Here is a 16,394-nt window from a genome sequence, read left to right as displayed (position 1 = left end):
GTATATATCCTTTAACACCTCACAGGGGCTCAGATTCTTAGCCCCTCCATCAGTGAGAATACTGCTAGCAATTCGTCCTTCCAACTAGCTGCCTAGTTTCATCAAAATTAGAGGAATGCAAAGTTCTGGTGGGAAAAGCAAATGACTGAAGAAATATGCAAAACCAGGAGAGAGGATAGAAGAAAAGAACATGACCATGAAAGCCTTGTTTTCTTTGGGAATCACAGTTATTCAAACTCTTATCATTGCAGGTTGAACAGTTAGTGACAAAATCTAACTTCTGAGTATTTTATCACATAAAAATTATACTGTTGTTCACAAGATAAAACTACTGAAGAGTGATTAATCTTGTCTGAGCAGAAGAAAAGACCCTGTTATGAATATCAAAAGCATTCCCAGCAAGTTGTAAATTAATACTGTCCATCATTTCTGTGTCAATTCAGTAGCTTTTTTAAAATAGCAAAAAATTAATTGGAAGACTAGATAGTCTTCCTAGTATGTCTTCCTAGATAGCTGGAAGAATCCACACTTTTCTAAACAATTTGCTTTTTTAATATAAAAAGAAAGAAACAAAACCTACTCTGTTCTGATTTCCATACCTATTTACTAATTTACACATACTGAAAAATTAATTTGCCTGACTGTATGGCAGAGCTACAGGCTGTATTGAATGAATTTCCTTCCTTGAGAATAGAAGCTTTCTGACCTGAAGCTAAGGTTGCACTCTAACCTTTTGGCAGTGTTGCCTGTTAACCAGGACTATGTCTATACTCGTTGAATAGCAGTTGCAGTATTAGGATCAAATGCAAGAACTTTTGCTGTAATTGAGACTTTCTACATAAAATTATATCTGAGCTAACCACTCATCTACCAGATGAGTTATATTATCAGATACAACATTTATATTTAAAATTGATAGCTAATATTTATATCTAAGACAGATAGCTCTGGATCTAAGAGGTAGATAGATTAGATGATACAAATTTTATCCAAAGTACATTATATTTATATTATTTACCCTGAGCATTCAACATTTGAATATTTTCAATCTACCATTTGAGCTATCTCTTCAAGCTGCTGATATTTTCCTGAATCTTTAACTTCACTTGCAAATATTACCATGGCACAAGTATAAGTAGTATTCTTTATTCTTAACGATTAATGATTCTCTATAAGCTGTAGCATGTACCATTGTTTCTCACTGTATTTAAAACTCATGAATGCCCATATTTCTTTTATTTGCTGCAAAATTTGACATGGGGTTTGATATATAAAGAACAGTTAGTTGTAAATAATTCACATCTCGGATTTCAGATACCGCATCCATTACTTTTTAAAGATATACATGAGGAACTAACTCTCAGCTAATAATTCCATTGATTTATGCTAAAAACTATCAGTTAAAATCTCTGAATGGAACTTACTATTACAAAACTCAAGTCCAGACATGAAATAGTTCCACTAGAATCACAGGTGCTGTAAACATTACATCAAAGATAGCTAAATCAGCCAAAGAGCTCAACAGAACTCTCCCCTGCAGCTAAAGTAAGATGAATTATGCTTTGTTGCTAGAAAAAGCTGTTGGGTTTTTCAGCTGTGATAAGCAACAAACGTGCTATCCTGAGAACAGCACACAGTAGGGGTAAAGCACTTTCATTTTACAGTGAGATAAACTCATCAAGGCCAGCCCTCTCTTCCATTCCGGTGTTCACGCCAACACCTCACGATAATAGCAAAGTGCCACCTATTCTCTGTGTTTTCTCTGAAGGTCACTTACATATTAGTTACTACGAGGTAAAAGGGGAAAGCAGTGAGTTTACGAAGTCCAAGGTGACCCTCCTGCATTGCACCGGTTTGTCTCTGCGTGTCAGCAGATGTAAAGAGGAAGGAGTTTGCTCGCAAGACCTGGAGCAGGGAGGTCCCAGTGGCGAGGTGCCAGCTCACAGCAAGGCACAGAGCTGCAGTTCTCTTACCTTGGCTGGTGGGCTCCCCATGGCATGCAAGATGGCGACAGCAACAGGCACCCCAATTTGAGTAACAGATCCGTCAGCTGCCAAACAGGCTCACAGCTTGTTGTTGTGGCTGAAATAACCTGAAGGACACATATAATTTATACAGGCACTGAGCTCCACCCTCTGCCTCCTTTGTGCAGAGAAGAGTCTGCCTATGTCTGAGAGGGACAGATCTGCAGTGTCAGAGGGGAGAGGAAAACTGCAGTTACCACATCTTTGCCTGTCACTATATTACCTACCACAACTTGTTATTGCCCCAGTATTGTCCTGCCAGGTTTTTGGGTGGATTCTGCCACTTCAGAAAGTCTTCCTGCACTCCCCATCTCTTCTACCTGTCTAGTCAGCAGCTGAACTTTCTGTAGGTTTAAAGTTTTTCCACAAAATACTCCAGATAAAAAAACAATCAAAGGAAAGGGATAGCCAAATCTTACTATTAAAATTTCTGGTGGGAGATAAACCCACTTCTGAATGCTCTTTTCAACTCTTCCTACAACAGGGACTTGTTCCAGTACATCATTGGAAATCTTTCTGCCAACCAGTAGATCAAGTCTCCTTATTTTGAAGTATCTACTGGATGATTACCTGGCCAATGCGGAGATGCTGGTGAAATTGAGGTAAATTTTGGTCGGGAAAGGGAAAGCTGTATACCTTCTGGGCCTTTTCCCTCTACACACTTCTTATAAAAAGAACATGACAAGCTGACATCTCCCAGCTTCCCATCGTATTCCCCCCTCAGCTTGCTGGTGACAGCCTCTGGAGATGGTGCAGGCATGGCTTCCTCCACCTCTCCCATGCCTACTGTGGACTGCTGATGGACAATCCATGGGGCGCCTATCAGGACATTGCTCCAGGCAATCTGTTCTGGCTTTACCTTATTCCACACTTGCAACTTCATGTTGGATGTCCTGCAGACCCAGACTTGGAAAAGGGCTGGAGGCCACCATAAGTTTACTGTAAGATACGTCCTCACCAAAGGACTGTAATATCAGATAGGACCAAGCTTCAACAAACAACCAGTGGACATCGTATACTTATGGAAAGGGAGAATGTCAAGAGTTAATTTTCATTGAATAGTAGTTATTAGTTTGGCTTTTGGCAAGAGAATGAAACAAAAAAATGAAATGTAACCACAACAATTATTTAGGAAAACAGGTTTCCTGGAATCTTAGGCTTTAGATCTCTCCTGAAACTCAGATGCACACTGTGGATCACCTTTAAGCGCTTTTTACAGCATTTTCCACAAAAATCTGTCCCCAGTTGAAAATCAGCTCTAGTTAGATGCTCCTGGGAAAGTGACAAGCAACACCTCAAATTGACATTTCCAAAGACTCTGCTGTGGCTGGCAGTGCAGCTACCACCCTGGAGGTGAGGACTGGATGCACGCTTACCCAAGTGGCAGGGTGAGAACTTGAGTGCTTAGTTAGGTTGCCGTCTTTGAAATAATAACAAGAAAGGTATCTCAAATAAAGGCCTGCTGTGTATGTGTAGCAAATCAAAGGTCAGCTACAAAACACCCAGAAAAATGAGCCAAACTCGTCAGAAAGCAATCCCGTTTCCAGAGATAAGAAAAAAAGCAGCGAAAAAGGGGGAAAAGCTCTTAGGTGAAGTTTTCATTTTCTGCCTTCGTATTTCTGCCTTCATATTGCTGTTTTTGCTGTAGTGAACTGAGAGACCAAAATACTAGGCTGACAAATTTACCTCCTAAAGGGAAGACAAATGGAAAAACAGCCAGAGAAAAATGAACTCCCCTCAAAGAGGGGTATGTCTGCCTGGAAACAGAGCAACACATTAAATACAGAACAGCTGCAGCAGAGAGACCCAGGTCTTAATGGAACAGGAAAGAAGAAAAAAAGCTCCCAGAATGTCTTCAAATCAAGGAGCAAAAGTTACTTTGGAGAGCTGTGGAACTAATTTTTGCAAAAGCCACTCCAAGTTGTCAATGTTTCCAGTAAATCAGCATGGCCAAAATATATAAAACATTTTCTGTTGCTTGTCAACAAGCACTCTGACAAGTACCACGTCCATTTCCTCCTGGACATGAGGGAAATGGACTATGTGAAGTCAGGCTTTACTACAGACACAAAAAAACATACAGCATGGGGAAAGTAAGACAAAGTAAGTCAACTGCAAAAAGAAGTAAGGACAAAACTAAAAGGTTAAATTTAAAGAGGGCACAGCACAATGCCTTAGTGAACAAGCTAAATAGAAGGCAATATCTTCAAAGGGGTACAGAAAGCCCTCCCACTCCTGTTTTTAGAAGGAGGGCATAGTCATGCTAGGCTTATACTAGTGAAGTTAAACTCAAAAAATATAGTACTGTATCTGCAGTTTCAGTTTGTAAAAGGCTGCTCAGGAAACAGAGGGAAGAGGGATTTCAGATAGTACAGGTTAATTAAGCTGGTCTCATTCCACCTTTTTGACTTAATCCTGTCTCTTTTCTGAATTAATATTGAGAAAGTACTTGGAAATAAGATATGAGGGGGGAAAAAAGATATAAGAAGACATATCAAATTACATGGAGGTTAAATTGCTTCACACACTACCTGTTGGCGCTTGGGTAATGCACGCAAGAGAATATGTGAAACAGAATCAGAATGGAAGGAATGCAAGCCCATGCTGTTCCCGGTATGCGAGTTAATTAATACAGTGTTCAGCTTCATGCAGCTTACCCAGTGGGCTGCTCACTAACAGCCCCATGCAAGAAGCTACTCAGTCACAGCCAAGCTGTCAGATACGAGCAGTACAGTGATAGCAACTCTAAATGGCTGTGATTTGGATCATCCTACTGCTGCCATAACCTTAAAAGCTAAGTGGGACAGAGCTTCCAAAAGGTACTGAAGACTCATTTAGTGAAGTTCATTACTTACCCCAGCAATGGGAACAGCACCGCAAAATCACACACAACCATGTCTCAGCTTTGGTGTACAAAAAACTGCCCTCAGTGAAGCACTGTCTTCATAGTCCTTTCATGCTTGATCCTAACAGCCTCAAAAGCAAGAATGGCAATTAGTATATAAATTTAAATCTGCTATGATTTTGTATGAGAACATTTGTTTATTCATCCCATGAAAGATGTTATGTAGAATTAAGTGATGGACCTTCCTAGGGCTAGATGCAGCCACACCATTGAAGAGATGGAGGTGGAAGACTGTGCAGCTTTGTAGAAACTTCTTTTTCTGTGAGACAGTGACAATGAGAGATGGCAGTTGCTTTCTCTTTGCCTCAGTTTGTACCTCGATCTGCTCAGTAGCTAGGTTAGAAAAATTACAGTAATCTGAGAAAATAATGGTCTATTGTCAAATTGAAACCCAAGATTTTCAAAATGTTCACTGAAATTGGGGGGAAAAAAAGAAGTATTTTTCCCTAGCTCATCACCAAACTATTTTTTATTTGGGTTATTTAACCACTGTAAGAAATAATCCAAATAAACAAAAAAAACTTTATTCAAGTATATCTCCATTTTTCAATTCAACATTGCCATATGAAACTAGAAGCTATAAAGCAAAGCTTCAGAAATGCCAGATTCGGAGACCTTTCAAAACTGAAACATTTAATTTTGAAATAAAAACTTCCTATTTTTCACTGTTTCCCCCCACCCCATTCTTTTTGAGCAAAACAGCACAGCTAATTTGAAACTATTTTAGATCCTTGAATGCTTTCCAACCAACCATTTTCAGCAAACACGATGTCATTAGGACTCTAACTAGTTGTCTATCTGGGTGACAGTCTGATGATAACAGAATTTGTACATGAACCATCCTGGCTATCAAGATCTAAACCTGCTTCAGAAAAGTAAAAGGTTCTGTAACCTCCTACCTATCTCCTGAACCACTGCAAGCTTGAATAAAGATATCATACAGTAAAGCCAGTATCACTGGCTCTTTTTCCTGGCCAGAGTAAGAGAGCTACTAATTTCCTTAGATATTTTGCAGGTGTGGTTTTAAATATGGCAAGATAGTGATCTCTGCAGTTTCAAGATGGGAGGAAGCTGCTTATTACTTACCTGGGATATCTGAGGACAGGAGTGTTATCTTTCCAAGACACGTCAATGTAAAGCCACACATTGAAACCCACTGTGTTTATGTTTAGATATTTTTCTTTTATTTTAAACCAAGTGATTGCAGTGTATCTAATTGAAATAAATGAGTAAGATATTTCAATGTCATTCCACTCAAGCCAGTTTCGGAGACGTTTATCTTCAGATCTTATACAAACAGTCTGACACTGATGTCAGGATGAAATTGCTTGAGTAAAGACCTCAGAAGAGTTAGGTAAGTATTACACTTACCCACTTGGCTGACAGGAAGACTTGACTTATGGTTATGGTATTTAGCTTCAAATTATCAATAGAAGGGTTTTCTTCTTACTTGCCACCAAACTCTTTTGTTCTTTTAATAGTCACTTTTTTAGAATCAAGAGAGTAACTCTTTCTTTCTTCTATTGTTTTTCACTCTGTATAAGTTCTCTGGGACAAGGCCTACTAAGGGAATGTTTGCTACTGAATGTTATTATATTGGGTGAGACTAAATAAAAAACAAAGGTTACTGTGATCGTATGACACAGCTGGGTTTCCTTTCTAGCCTTAGATGGGTCAAATCCTCTTTCAGCCCTGTATTTGATTTTATCCAAGGTTATGAGCACAGCCCTTAGACGTTAGGCCAGAAAGGGATAAAAGATATACAATGATTTATTTCAAATAATATGCAAGTCATTAAGGGTTCAACTCATTCATTCCTGGCAGTAACTTATCCTCTAAGTAGCTCTCCAGAATTAACAAGACTAAAGACAGAAGCAGGTATCCTCACTATGTTCTTCTGTATGTTAGTAGAGTTAATGGGTAGGCTTTTTGAATTAGGTAGCATCAGCCAACCTATGGCCTAGCTTAAGTAATCTGGAAGACCTTAGTGAATCATAAATGTAAGAAAAGCACTCATCTGGGCATAGAGACAGGGCAAAGAAAGACAGAAACAGCCAATTCAGGGTGAACCGGATACATTCAACTATACCACCAGTAGCTTTGGAAACACCTGCAAAGCATGCCTTTCTAGCAGGCGTAATGATCACAAAGAAGAATTGAACACTGGCACAGAACCCCTGGTAAATTGCTGAAAATGCTCAAGTCTTAAAAAATATCGGAGAGGGAAGTTTCATGTTGCAGCAAAACTCATCTAAGACCTAGTTGTCACTGAAAGAGGAGGTCTGGCTCCCATCCCAGTCCCCCCAAACTTATAGAGTTCTGCCCCTATCCCACAGTATTGCATCTGGCACTCTTCTGGCCAAATGCTAAAGTCATTTGAGGGGCCAAAGCAACAAAAAACTACTTTTTTCCTTTTTCTCAGGAATTTCCAGGACTGCCCTTCTTTCTAGCCATTACCTCAGCTTACTATAACATACAAACTCACCTTGAATTCAGTAGTAGGAATCTGACCAAAGGCAAGTAGCATTGTCCATAAGTGCTGCCTAAAGCATCAAGATTTTTAGGGAAATGAGCATCAGAGGTGGAAAATACATTCAGCACACATCCCTGTGAGTGGATCATTACAATTCATTGACCCCAGCAGCAAAGTTATGGGGCTTTTCACTACCTCTTGGTATGGTTCTTCTAAGGTTACTGAAAGGTTGTCAAAATTGAAAACTGAGTTTCTCTCTTTCTTTACTTATGTTCATCATTATATCTTTTTCTCTTTTTTAAATACAAAATCTCTAGACATCAACCAGCCCATGGGAACAATTTAAAACAGCATAACCAGAGCTATTATGAGTTATGAGCCTTGCAAGCTTATTTAGAGCAATTAAGAACCTTGTGACTCACTCCTGGTGTATTAGAACTTCCAACAGCAGAAGACTACTTCATGAGGACTTCATGGGCTCTACAGAGTCATGAGGATTTTAACATAAAAGCTTCTTCTGCATCAATACTTATCCCTATAGAAATTATTTTTGATGAGAAAAAATTCTTGTTTAGGTATATGTCTGTTCTTCTAGTCCATTTGTACCATTCCTGTGACAAAAAGAATCTTTTCCTAATAGCGCAACTTGGAATTCAGCTTGCTGAGAGCACTCTCAGCTTTACTCCAGCAGTATGAAAGCAGCTTTCTGTGACCTGCTCCCCTTGGCCCAGTGTAGAAAGCAGACAAACATAAGCAGAGATCCTGGCACTTGAAGCACACTGTGTCTCAGCCAGTCTCAGGAAAACTGCTCCAGCTTGTGCCAAGGCAGAGTCATCCTTGGAGCCTGATATTATCTCTGACTGTCTCTATGCCTGCATATTAGATCTGGTTTAATTCTTCTGTTTCAGCAACACAAAACATAACACCTGACTGCAATTGTAAATGCTTTCATTCTAGTAGAAAATAATTGATTTTTCACAGGCACGGATCTCTTTTAACCTCTTAATTCATATAATATCTTGGGACTTCTGAAGCTCCTAGGATTTTTTTACAATGCTTGAAACCTGAGAACTCAGAACAGAAATTCACATGAAAGCCAATAGAAATGTATAGCCTTTAGCATCTCAATGAACGAGGGTGTTTTTAACCTTAGACCTCTGACACTAATGGTTTATGTGTCAGGCAAGATATGTTATGGTCAATAAGCCAGAAGATTTTTGTGTAGGTTATGAGAGGCATTGAGTCTGTTCAGAGCAGAACATTAAAATAAGCTACATACTCTGCCTCCTTTGCCAGAGGATCTTCATCTATGTGCCAAAGGTCCAAAATTAGGTCTCCTGGGCCTAGCCAGGGAGAGTGTGTGCTGGAGGAGATGCACTCACTCAGAGACTCTAGCTTCCAAGGGTAGAGATCTGATGGAAGACTAGATTTCAGATGGTGACCCCTCCCACAAATCCCTCCAGGAATCAAGCCTCACCCACAACCTGTCAAAGCAGCGGAGCACAAACCTGTAATGGTGCCTTCTCTGCAACACACGCAATCTGTACCCTGCAATCTCTCGCAACAGATGTGCAATAGATGCGTTGCAAAGTGGTAGAGACCCTTGCCTTCTATGATTCAAATCCACTAATTGTTGGTCTTCTCTACTGTGTACTCACACACATACTGAATGTATTTGTCAGCCAAGTACAGCAAGCAAGCTGTGAAAGGTTTACCGCAAGAAGGTAAAATGTCCTGTGACTTGCCTGCACCAGTGCTGGGAACTGGAATGTTCATCCCACAGAGGAAATCACACCTCCCCTCACCCTTCCCAGAAAGGTTTCATTCATTATATAAGAAAGATTTTGAAACATTTCTGGGCTGATGTCTTAGTTCACACGCCAGGACGCTGCCTACAATAGCTAGTTTGCTACCACATGGGTAGCTAAGAGTACTAGCAAGCTGGAGGCAAAGGAACTGGCCAACAGGTGAAGGACATCTAATGGGCAGCTCTTTCAACTTCTGGCAGCCTATGGAGTAGCAGCTGGTAGCTGGGCAAAGACAGCAGAGTCATGGCATCACAGAATGGTGGGTAGCCAGTGGAACAGGCCAGGTGGGTCCACAAGGTTGATGACAGCATGACAACTTTCCAAGCAGGTTTCCGAGAAGCTGGAGAACCAGCCAACCCAGCAATACAGAACCCAATCAACATTTTCAAAATGAGAAGTGTTGCATCATAAAACTTATGATCAGCTCTGTTCATCAGACATCATTTCCTCGTGCATGTTAAAACTCCGAATGAGAAGTACCTGGCTGGTGTTAACACACTTCATACTTCTTCCTCCTCCTCAGACTTGATACACAAACAGCTGACAACATGGACAGATATGTGGAGCACAGAATGCCTTGTGCAACAACTGCATGCTGTTGCTTACAAGAAAAAGAGGAGAGAGGAAATGATATTTAAAATGGTAGTGTGCCCTCTGCTCCATTTGAATATTCCTTGGCTCTGTCATAAATTCTCTGCACATCCTAGGCAATTTAGTGAACAATCTGTAGCATGGAAGTAGCAACAGTCAGTTCACCTGAGATCAGGGAAACTGAAGCAACTCAGAGGAAATAGAAACTAGAAATGCAAAGAAAAAATTATCATGATCCTATTGTTATAGAATATTGCTTCCTCCAAACGGCTATCATTTGAAAACATCCCTTTTAGATACCTTCCATTTATGAACCCAAATACTGTATACTGATACTGTCAATGTTCAGAGAAATTTAGTGTATTCTTCACTAAGTGTCTGTATCACAGGAGACATCATTTCACACATGGTCCAGAGAGCACCAAAACATCCTGCAGCCCAACATAGCATGGGTCAGAAATGCGTCGCACCCTCTGAATTCATACTTGAAGACGCTTCTTGTTCCATGTAGGACATTGTCTAGCCTTCTGTGTCTCTGAATCAAATTAAATGAATGGTTGTATTACCTTATTACAGATGCAGCTAAATGCTGTTCACTTGCCCCTAGAAAAACATCCTTCAACTCTGTGGGGAATAACCTGGGAGTCAGAAACTTAATTAATGGTTTCACTCGGCATCAGAGACAGTCTGTAAGAAGCAGTGAGCAGGGCAGCTTTATTTTCATTCAACATACTTCTGTACGAGGAAGCCTATATTAATAACTTCAACAGAATATATTACAAGATCCATTGCAAAACAAAGAAACAAAGATACTGTAAAGCTACTTGATGCATTCCCAAAGGGGAACAGATCCTAATAGCAGTCAATTAACAGCTCCTTTTATACCTAACATTTTGAAAGAAGAACTGTATGAACGAACCCATGCCAATCCATTTCAGCCTCTAGAGACAGCAAAACCTATTTGATTTCTTAATTCTAGTTCTGGTTGTGATCATTCAAGCTTCACTTCCTTCTGACATACATAGTCATCACCATTATGCAGTCTCTATGTGTCAGAACAGTGTCTAACACAAAACATACTGATGACAAAGCATCTCGTGGTTTTTACTGCTACCTGTGTGGTGTCAAGCACAAGTGAAATCCTCAACTCTTACACTATGCCTTCCTGTCCCTCACCTCTCCAGATAACTGAGGGGAGCTAGTCAAAATTCAGCCAGCCAAAAACATACCCACAATAAAATTCTGAAGGTTCAAATTTGTCTGTTTGCTATGGGAAAAAGGTGTGCTGAAAAGATTCAGAGACATCTTCCTGATGTGCAGCTACTGGTAATTCATTAGTAGGTTTTGCGTTTAGACAATACTAGCTTTTCTGCTATCTATTTAGTAGTTATCTCATGTACTCAAAAAGTCAAAAGCTTTGATCTTCTCAGGCACTTCCTCATGTTCCTCTCAGTAATAGTCTAACTGATATTAATAAGATAATTCATTGTTAAAGTGCCAACTCAGATGCACAAGTGTTTGATGCATTGGAGCACAACTAAAGAACACACAAAGGAATACGCACAAAACATTAGCCCAGCCTCCCCTCTCTGCTCCCCACAAAATCCAAACATACCACATTTTATTCACAGGCTTAATTATTGTTTAACTCCTGCCCTTTTACTTCTATTTTCTTGTTTGTGTTGGTGTTTGTGTTGGTGTTTGCGTTGGTGTTCATATAATCTCTTTAGATTGCAGGATTTCTTCTGAGCAAGCTCTACAGTTTCTCTGGGAACTTTCATCACTTTTACCAACATGGGGCTCACTTCTCTGTTGACTTTTTGCAGTGCCACAGTACCATAAATGACAATAAATTCTACTTCTGATCCTTGAAACCTGTGGTATAGCTAAAACTATGTATTTTCCCTCCTACACCTTCCTTTCACATTGTGACCCCTGACTTTTCTCAGCCTCCACACCACATTTCCCTCCCACATGACAGCTAAATTTAAACCAAGACTGGATGATGTCTTTTATGTGTAGATCAATCAGACATTAGGAACTTGATTCAGGAATTACTGAGAAAAATGCATGCATTCTGTCAGACTAAATAACCACAGCTGGCCTTAGCTTTAAAAATCTATTTTCCTTCCATGCATCAAGTTTTTCTTTACATCTTAAACATACATTAGGAGCCTGTAGTTGACTAATAACCATAGGCAGTGATGGTCTATGTGCTTTATAGAAAGGTTCACATGAAAAGACAAGCTGTTCCCATTATTTCAAGGAGACTCACTCTGTAGTCAAATCATGTTAGAAACTACACACCCTTGGCACTGATATATAATGTACCTCTTCCCACAAATATGGAGTAACAGAGCCTCCCAGAGAATACACTAATGGGGCAATATATAAAAGCTTTCTCAGAAGAAGCATTGCTTCCAGGGCCTGAGGTTCATAAAACCACAAGGGGAGGAAACACACTTATTTCCCTTTCTTCACACCTTTCTTCCCTGAGCAAACATTTTGAAGGCAGTTCCTGGGGACAAATCTTGAGGGATTTCCTCAGCCAGTTTCCATTTCTTGTCCATATTCCTATAGTAGAGGCACCAGCCCTTCATTTGCAACTCATCTGTGTCAGTGGGTTTCAGCCTTTCCTGTTTATAGTTTATATACCACCATGGCAGCAGTGCTATTAGGATAATTACAGTTATGATACAAGTCCCTTGCACACTACCAAGAGACATTTTGTGTCTACATAATGAGGTTAGCAATTGCCAAGATTTGCGAAACAAGGACAAATTGTTTTGGCAATGTTCCTGATTTACTCCCAAGTTTGCCCATACCACCTTCTCCTACAGTAGACTCCATCTGCTTTTATGCATTACTGTTCAACACTACTTTCTGCTTCAGACTCTACTTCCCCCAGGATGAACCATGTCATTTTTCACCTTCTGCAGAATGGCCCAGACTAAGGGCCGCCACCAGAACAGAAGCCAATGGAGAATTCTTCCTGTTAAGATATTTACAGAAGCAATGGTGAGAGGGAAAGGGAAGGAATCAGTCCAAAATCGTATTCAAGTGTTCCTAAATAAACATAATTGAACATACTTCTAAGGTGTTGTTACATTGCAAGTAACAAGAGGAAACACAATCTGCTGCTCACAAATGTGTTCCAGTCTTCTAAACCCACCCTGTATGCTGTTCATAGAGTAGAATCATAGAATGGTTTGGGTTGGATAGGACCTTCAAAGGTCATCTAGTCCAACCCCCCTTCAATGAACAGGAACATCTTGAACTAGATGAGGTTGCCCTGTCTCTTGAAGGGATTTACATACTCTGGGGCATTTCTGCTCTACTCTAGCCTGTGAGATCTGACAGTTCAGGTTTTATTTAGCAATTAGTCTCATGTCACATTCAAGGCCAGACTAACACAATCATTTCCTCAATTCATACCATTGCACCAAAATTCATACCACAACTCCTGTCTCAAACAAAATCAGTAGTGAAACTATCACCAAGAAATATGCATCTTAAAACAGCGCTATCATTCTCAGCAGCTATAGAGGGAGTGAGTGTCATACAAAGCAGAGCAGCTGTCTTAGGAAAAGCATTGCAACTACCTAATGTCCTAACAATCAAAACAAAGTACCTTGCACTCTACATGAGTGGTAAGTCATTGCCAGACATTTAGTCTTTTTATAAAACCTTAATCTAACCTACACAGACTATCAGGATGCTAGCATAAGTCCTGCTACTCCAAGGCTCACTGTTTTACAGAAGAAACAGTGCACACCAACACTTCTTACTGCATGAGAATTTGCAGTCTTTCATTATGCCCTCAGCCAGATATCATCTTCTTGCTAAGGCTCATAGTGTATCTGTACACAACTGTTTCTTTCTTTGTTGCTATAGCTGTAGATTATGAAACTCCTTAAACACCCAGTACGTCAGCTTTTGGCACAGCTCTCTTGAGCAGGTGTGTTGTGCAAAGCATTCTTCAGGACTAGCAGGGAAAAAATGGCCTTTTGTGGGTCCCAGGAGCTGCAGTTTATATTGCGCTCAGCTCCATAAGGCCAAGTTTCCTCTGCTCAGGATGTTGCACATTGAGATATACAAAGACAGAAGGAGAAGAAGGACCATGATTCAAGTGTAGGATTCAGCACCACTGAATTTTGAGATCTCTGACTTGCAGCAATTTAAGATAAAGTTTTGCATATAAGCACGCTCCCAAATGCAGACATCTGGAGAACAAGCGCTTCTGGGCTAAAAACATTTCTGATGTATTCCAGGAAGGTACAAGAAGCTGGGAAACAGATGCTTTGCATAAAATATCTTCCTAAAACACTCCTACAGCAAAGCTGCCATGACCTTGCCATTTTTGCTGAAGCGTCTCCTTCGATAATACCACATGCTTGGGATACTTTGGAAACTTGGAATTGCTAAAGGCTTTGTTGCTAGAGGTTTTGCTGTCTTAAGACACAGTGACACCATGTGGCCAATTCCTAACGGAAAGGGCAGTTTTCTCATTTTTCTTTTGCTTTATTGTATTTAGCTCCAGGATGCTCAGATGCAACTATATTGATTAGTGAGAGTAAGCTTGGATAGAACAGTTGTCATTTGAACAGGTATACAGAACCAAAGCCAATGACCATTTGGGATTTCAGCATATGTCCAAAAGTTTTACGTTTGCAAAAGTGTCCTCTGAAAATATACCTATAAGCAGGTAAATACCCATAAGCCCCATTTTCACATGTGCCAAAATGTCATATTCACTTGGTAGATATAAGCAACTATTAGAACTATGATTCTATGAACTTCCCAGAAAAGTGCACCTAGAAGGTACATTGAAGTAACTATGGTTTAATTCTGCAGTAATACCACAGAAAATTGCAAATCATTTGAAAATGGGTAGATTTTTGCCTTGCTCTCCTGGCTTGTTTTCTTTTCAAGTATACGCAGATGCCTTCATTTATTTTTACAGACATTTCACTTAATTTCGCATGTCGGAATGTTGCTGCTCGGATTGTTCTCAGCAGTTGCTATCACTCAGCATTATATAACACGGTGACTGATGTGATGAATCATCTCTCCCTAGCACAGTTCTTCTTTTCCAAATCAAGTACTGTGCATCTGAAAGGTCCAGCTCATGAAGAATGGTAAGAATGGGCAGATTTACTGGAAAGAGGGACACAGAGACAGGCAGGCAAATAGGCGGATGAAAATTGAATGTAGATTACGTACATATCCCCAAAACAGAAAGAGAATAATACACTAAATAAGCTCTTCACAGGTAATATAACCACTCAGTACTACTATAAAAAATAATTTTCAGTAAGAAATGTGTATTTTGAGGCAGGATTCAGAGTATCTTGCTGTCAAGAGCAGAAAGGAAAGGAAAATATAACAAACATGACTCTCAGTTGCATAGGCTTTGTAAAGTCAATGTTCCATAAATGTTGCTTTTTTATTGATTAGTTAGATAACATGCTGGTGTAGTTTTTTTTCAGCATTGAACTCCGGGTGAGCAATTTTTTTCAGCAGTATCACAGTGCATCTGCATTTAGATTAAATAGGTTGGTTTGAAAAGTGATGTAACAGGATTTTCACCTATACACAGAGTAGTTTAGAGCCTGGGAAGCACCAGCTAGTTAGACACAGGACATTCTGATTCTCCAAAACAGGAGTTTGAGTTGTGGAAGATGAACGACCCAATCTCTCAAATTTTGTCACCCTGAGCAGTGAGATTATGCTGCCCTCTTGTGACCTGTATTTCTGACTTTGCTATAGTGACAACAGTTTTTCCCATGTAATGTACGTGTCTCCATGGTATACAGGCACAATGACCATGCTTTGAGCAGCTGAGCCCTCTTTTATACTCAGACCCATGTTTTCTCTCCTTTCTCACCTGTGACTCACAGGCTGCACCCTTCAATTTCATTGTCATTGCTAATGGAAGTGCTGTTTGTGGGCAGGCCCGGGTAGGGACTGGAGGCAGCCCTGCATTGTTCAAAGCAGTAGGCTTTGTAATAAAGGCTGCAGAATGTTCCCCTGCTGCCAAGAGAATCATCCATATGGGAAAGGAAAACGCGCACTTAGCCAGCGTTTGAATATGGCAGTGTACACTGAAAGAAGACATACGTTTTACAGCTGGGAGGGAGAATGTTATAAATTATTATATAGTTTTGCACATTGATGATAAAGTTTTCCTCTCCATCTTCTCAAGTGTAAAGCTTGTATATTTATGGTATAATTTTTCTTACTTGAAAAAAAACCTGTGTTAGGATTGGCTGTATTGTAAACCAAAATGGGGTTGTTCCATTTGGTCATACTAAATAAAACAGCAGTATGTCAAAGTGGTTATGCTGTTCCCTTGAAACAATACAGACTTGAGTTGCAGTGACTGCTTACATAGTATTTTGGAATACCTGGAAAAAACTTAGTATGGCTGCAATTGAAAAACAAGCTGGGAACCCCTCTGCTAGAAATACCCTGTTCCTTCCTTACACCTCAACTATATAATGAAGACATAGAATCAAATCTTGAAATGCTGACAATCTAAAATGCATGTGCAATGAAGACACAGGGACATAGCAGGTACATGTAGGCTTGAG

The 16,394-nt window shown here is 40.0% G+C and overlaps 1 protein-coding gene across 1 annotated transcript in view; it reads right to left on the bottom strand.

Annotated features, from left to right (window-relative positions):
• Positions 1 to 2,907, bottom strand: part of LOC115606022 (cytosolic phospholipase A2 beta-like) — a 33,914-nt gene extending 31,007 nt beyond the window's left edge. Inside the window, exon 1 of the mRNA XM_030481251.1 lies at positions 2,716 to 2,907. Coding sequence (XP_030337111.1) covers positions 2,716 to 2,907 — 192 coding nt within the window. The remainder of the gene's footprint in view (positions 1 to 2,715) is intronic.
• Positions 2,908 to 16,394: the final 13,487 nt, after the last annotated feature.

This window comes from Strigops habroptila, chromosome 4 (assembly GCF_004027225.2).
Source record: "Strigops habroptila isolate Jane chromosome 4, bStrHab1.2.pri, whole genome shotgun sequence".
Classification (NCBI taxonomy): Eukaryota; Metazoa; Chordata; class Aves; order Psittaciformes; family Psittacidae; genus Strigops; species Strigops habroptila.
This window is presented reverse-complemented; position numbering and strand designations above follow the sequence as displayed.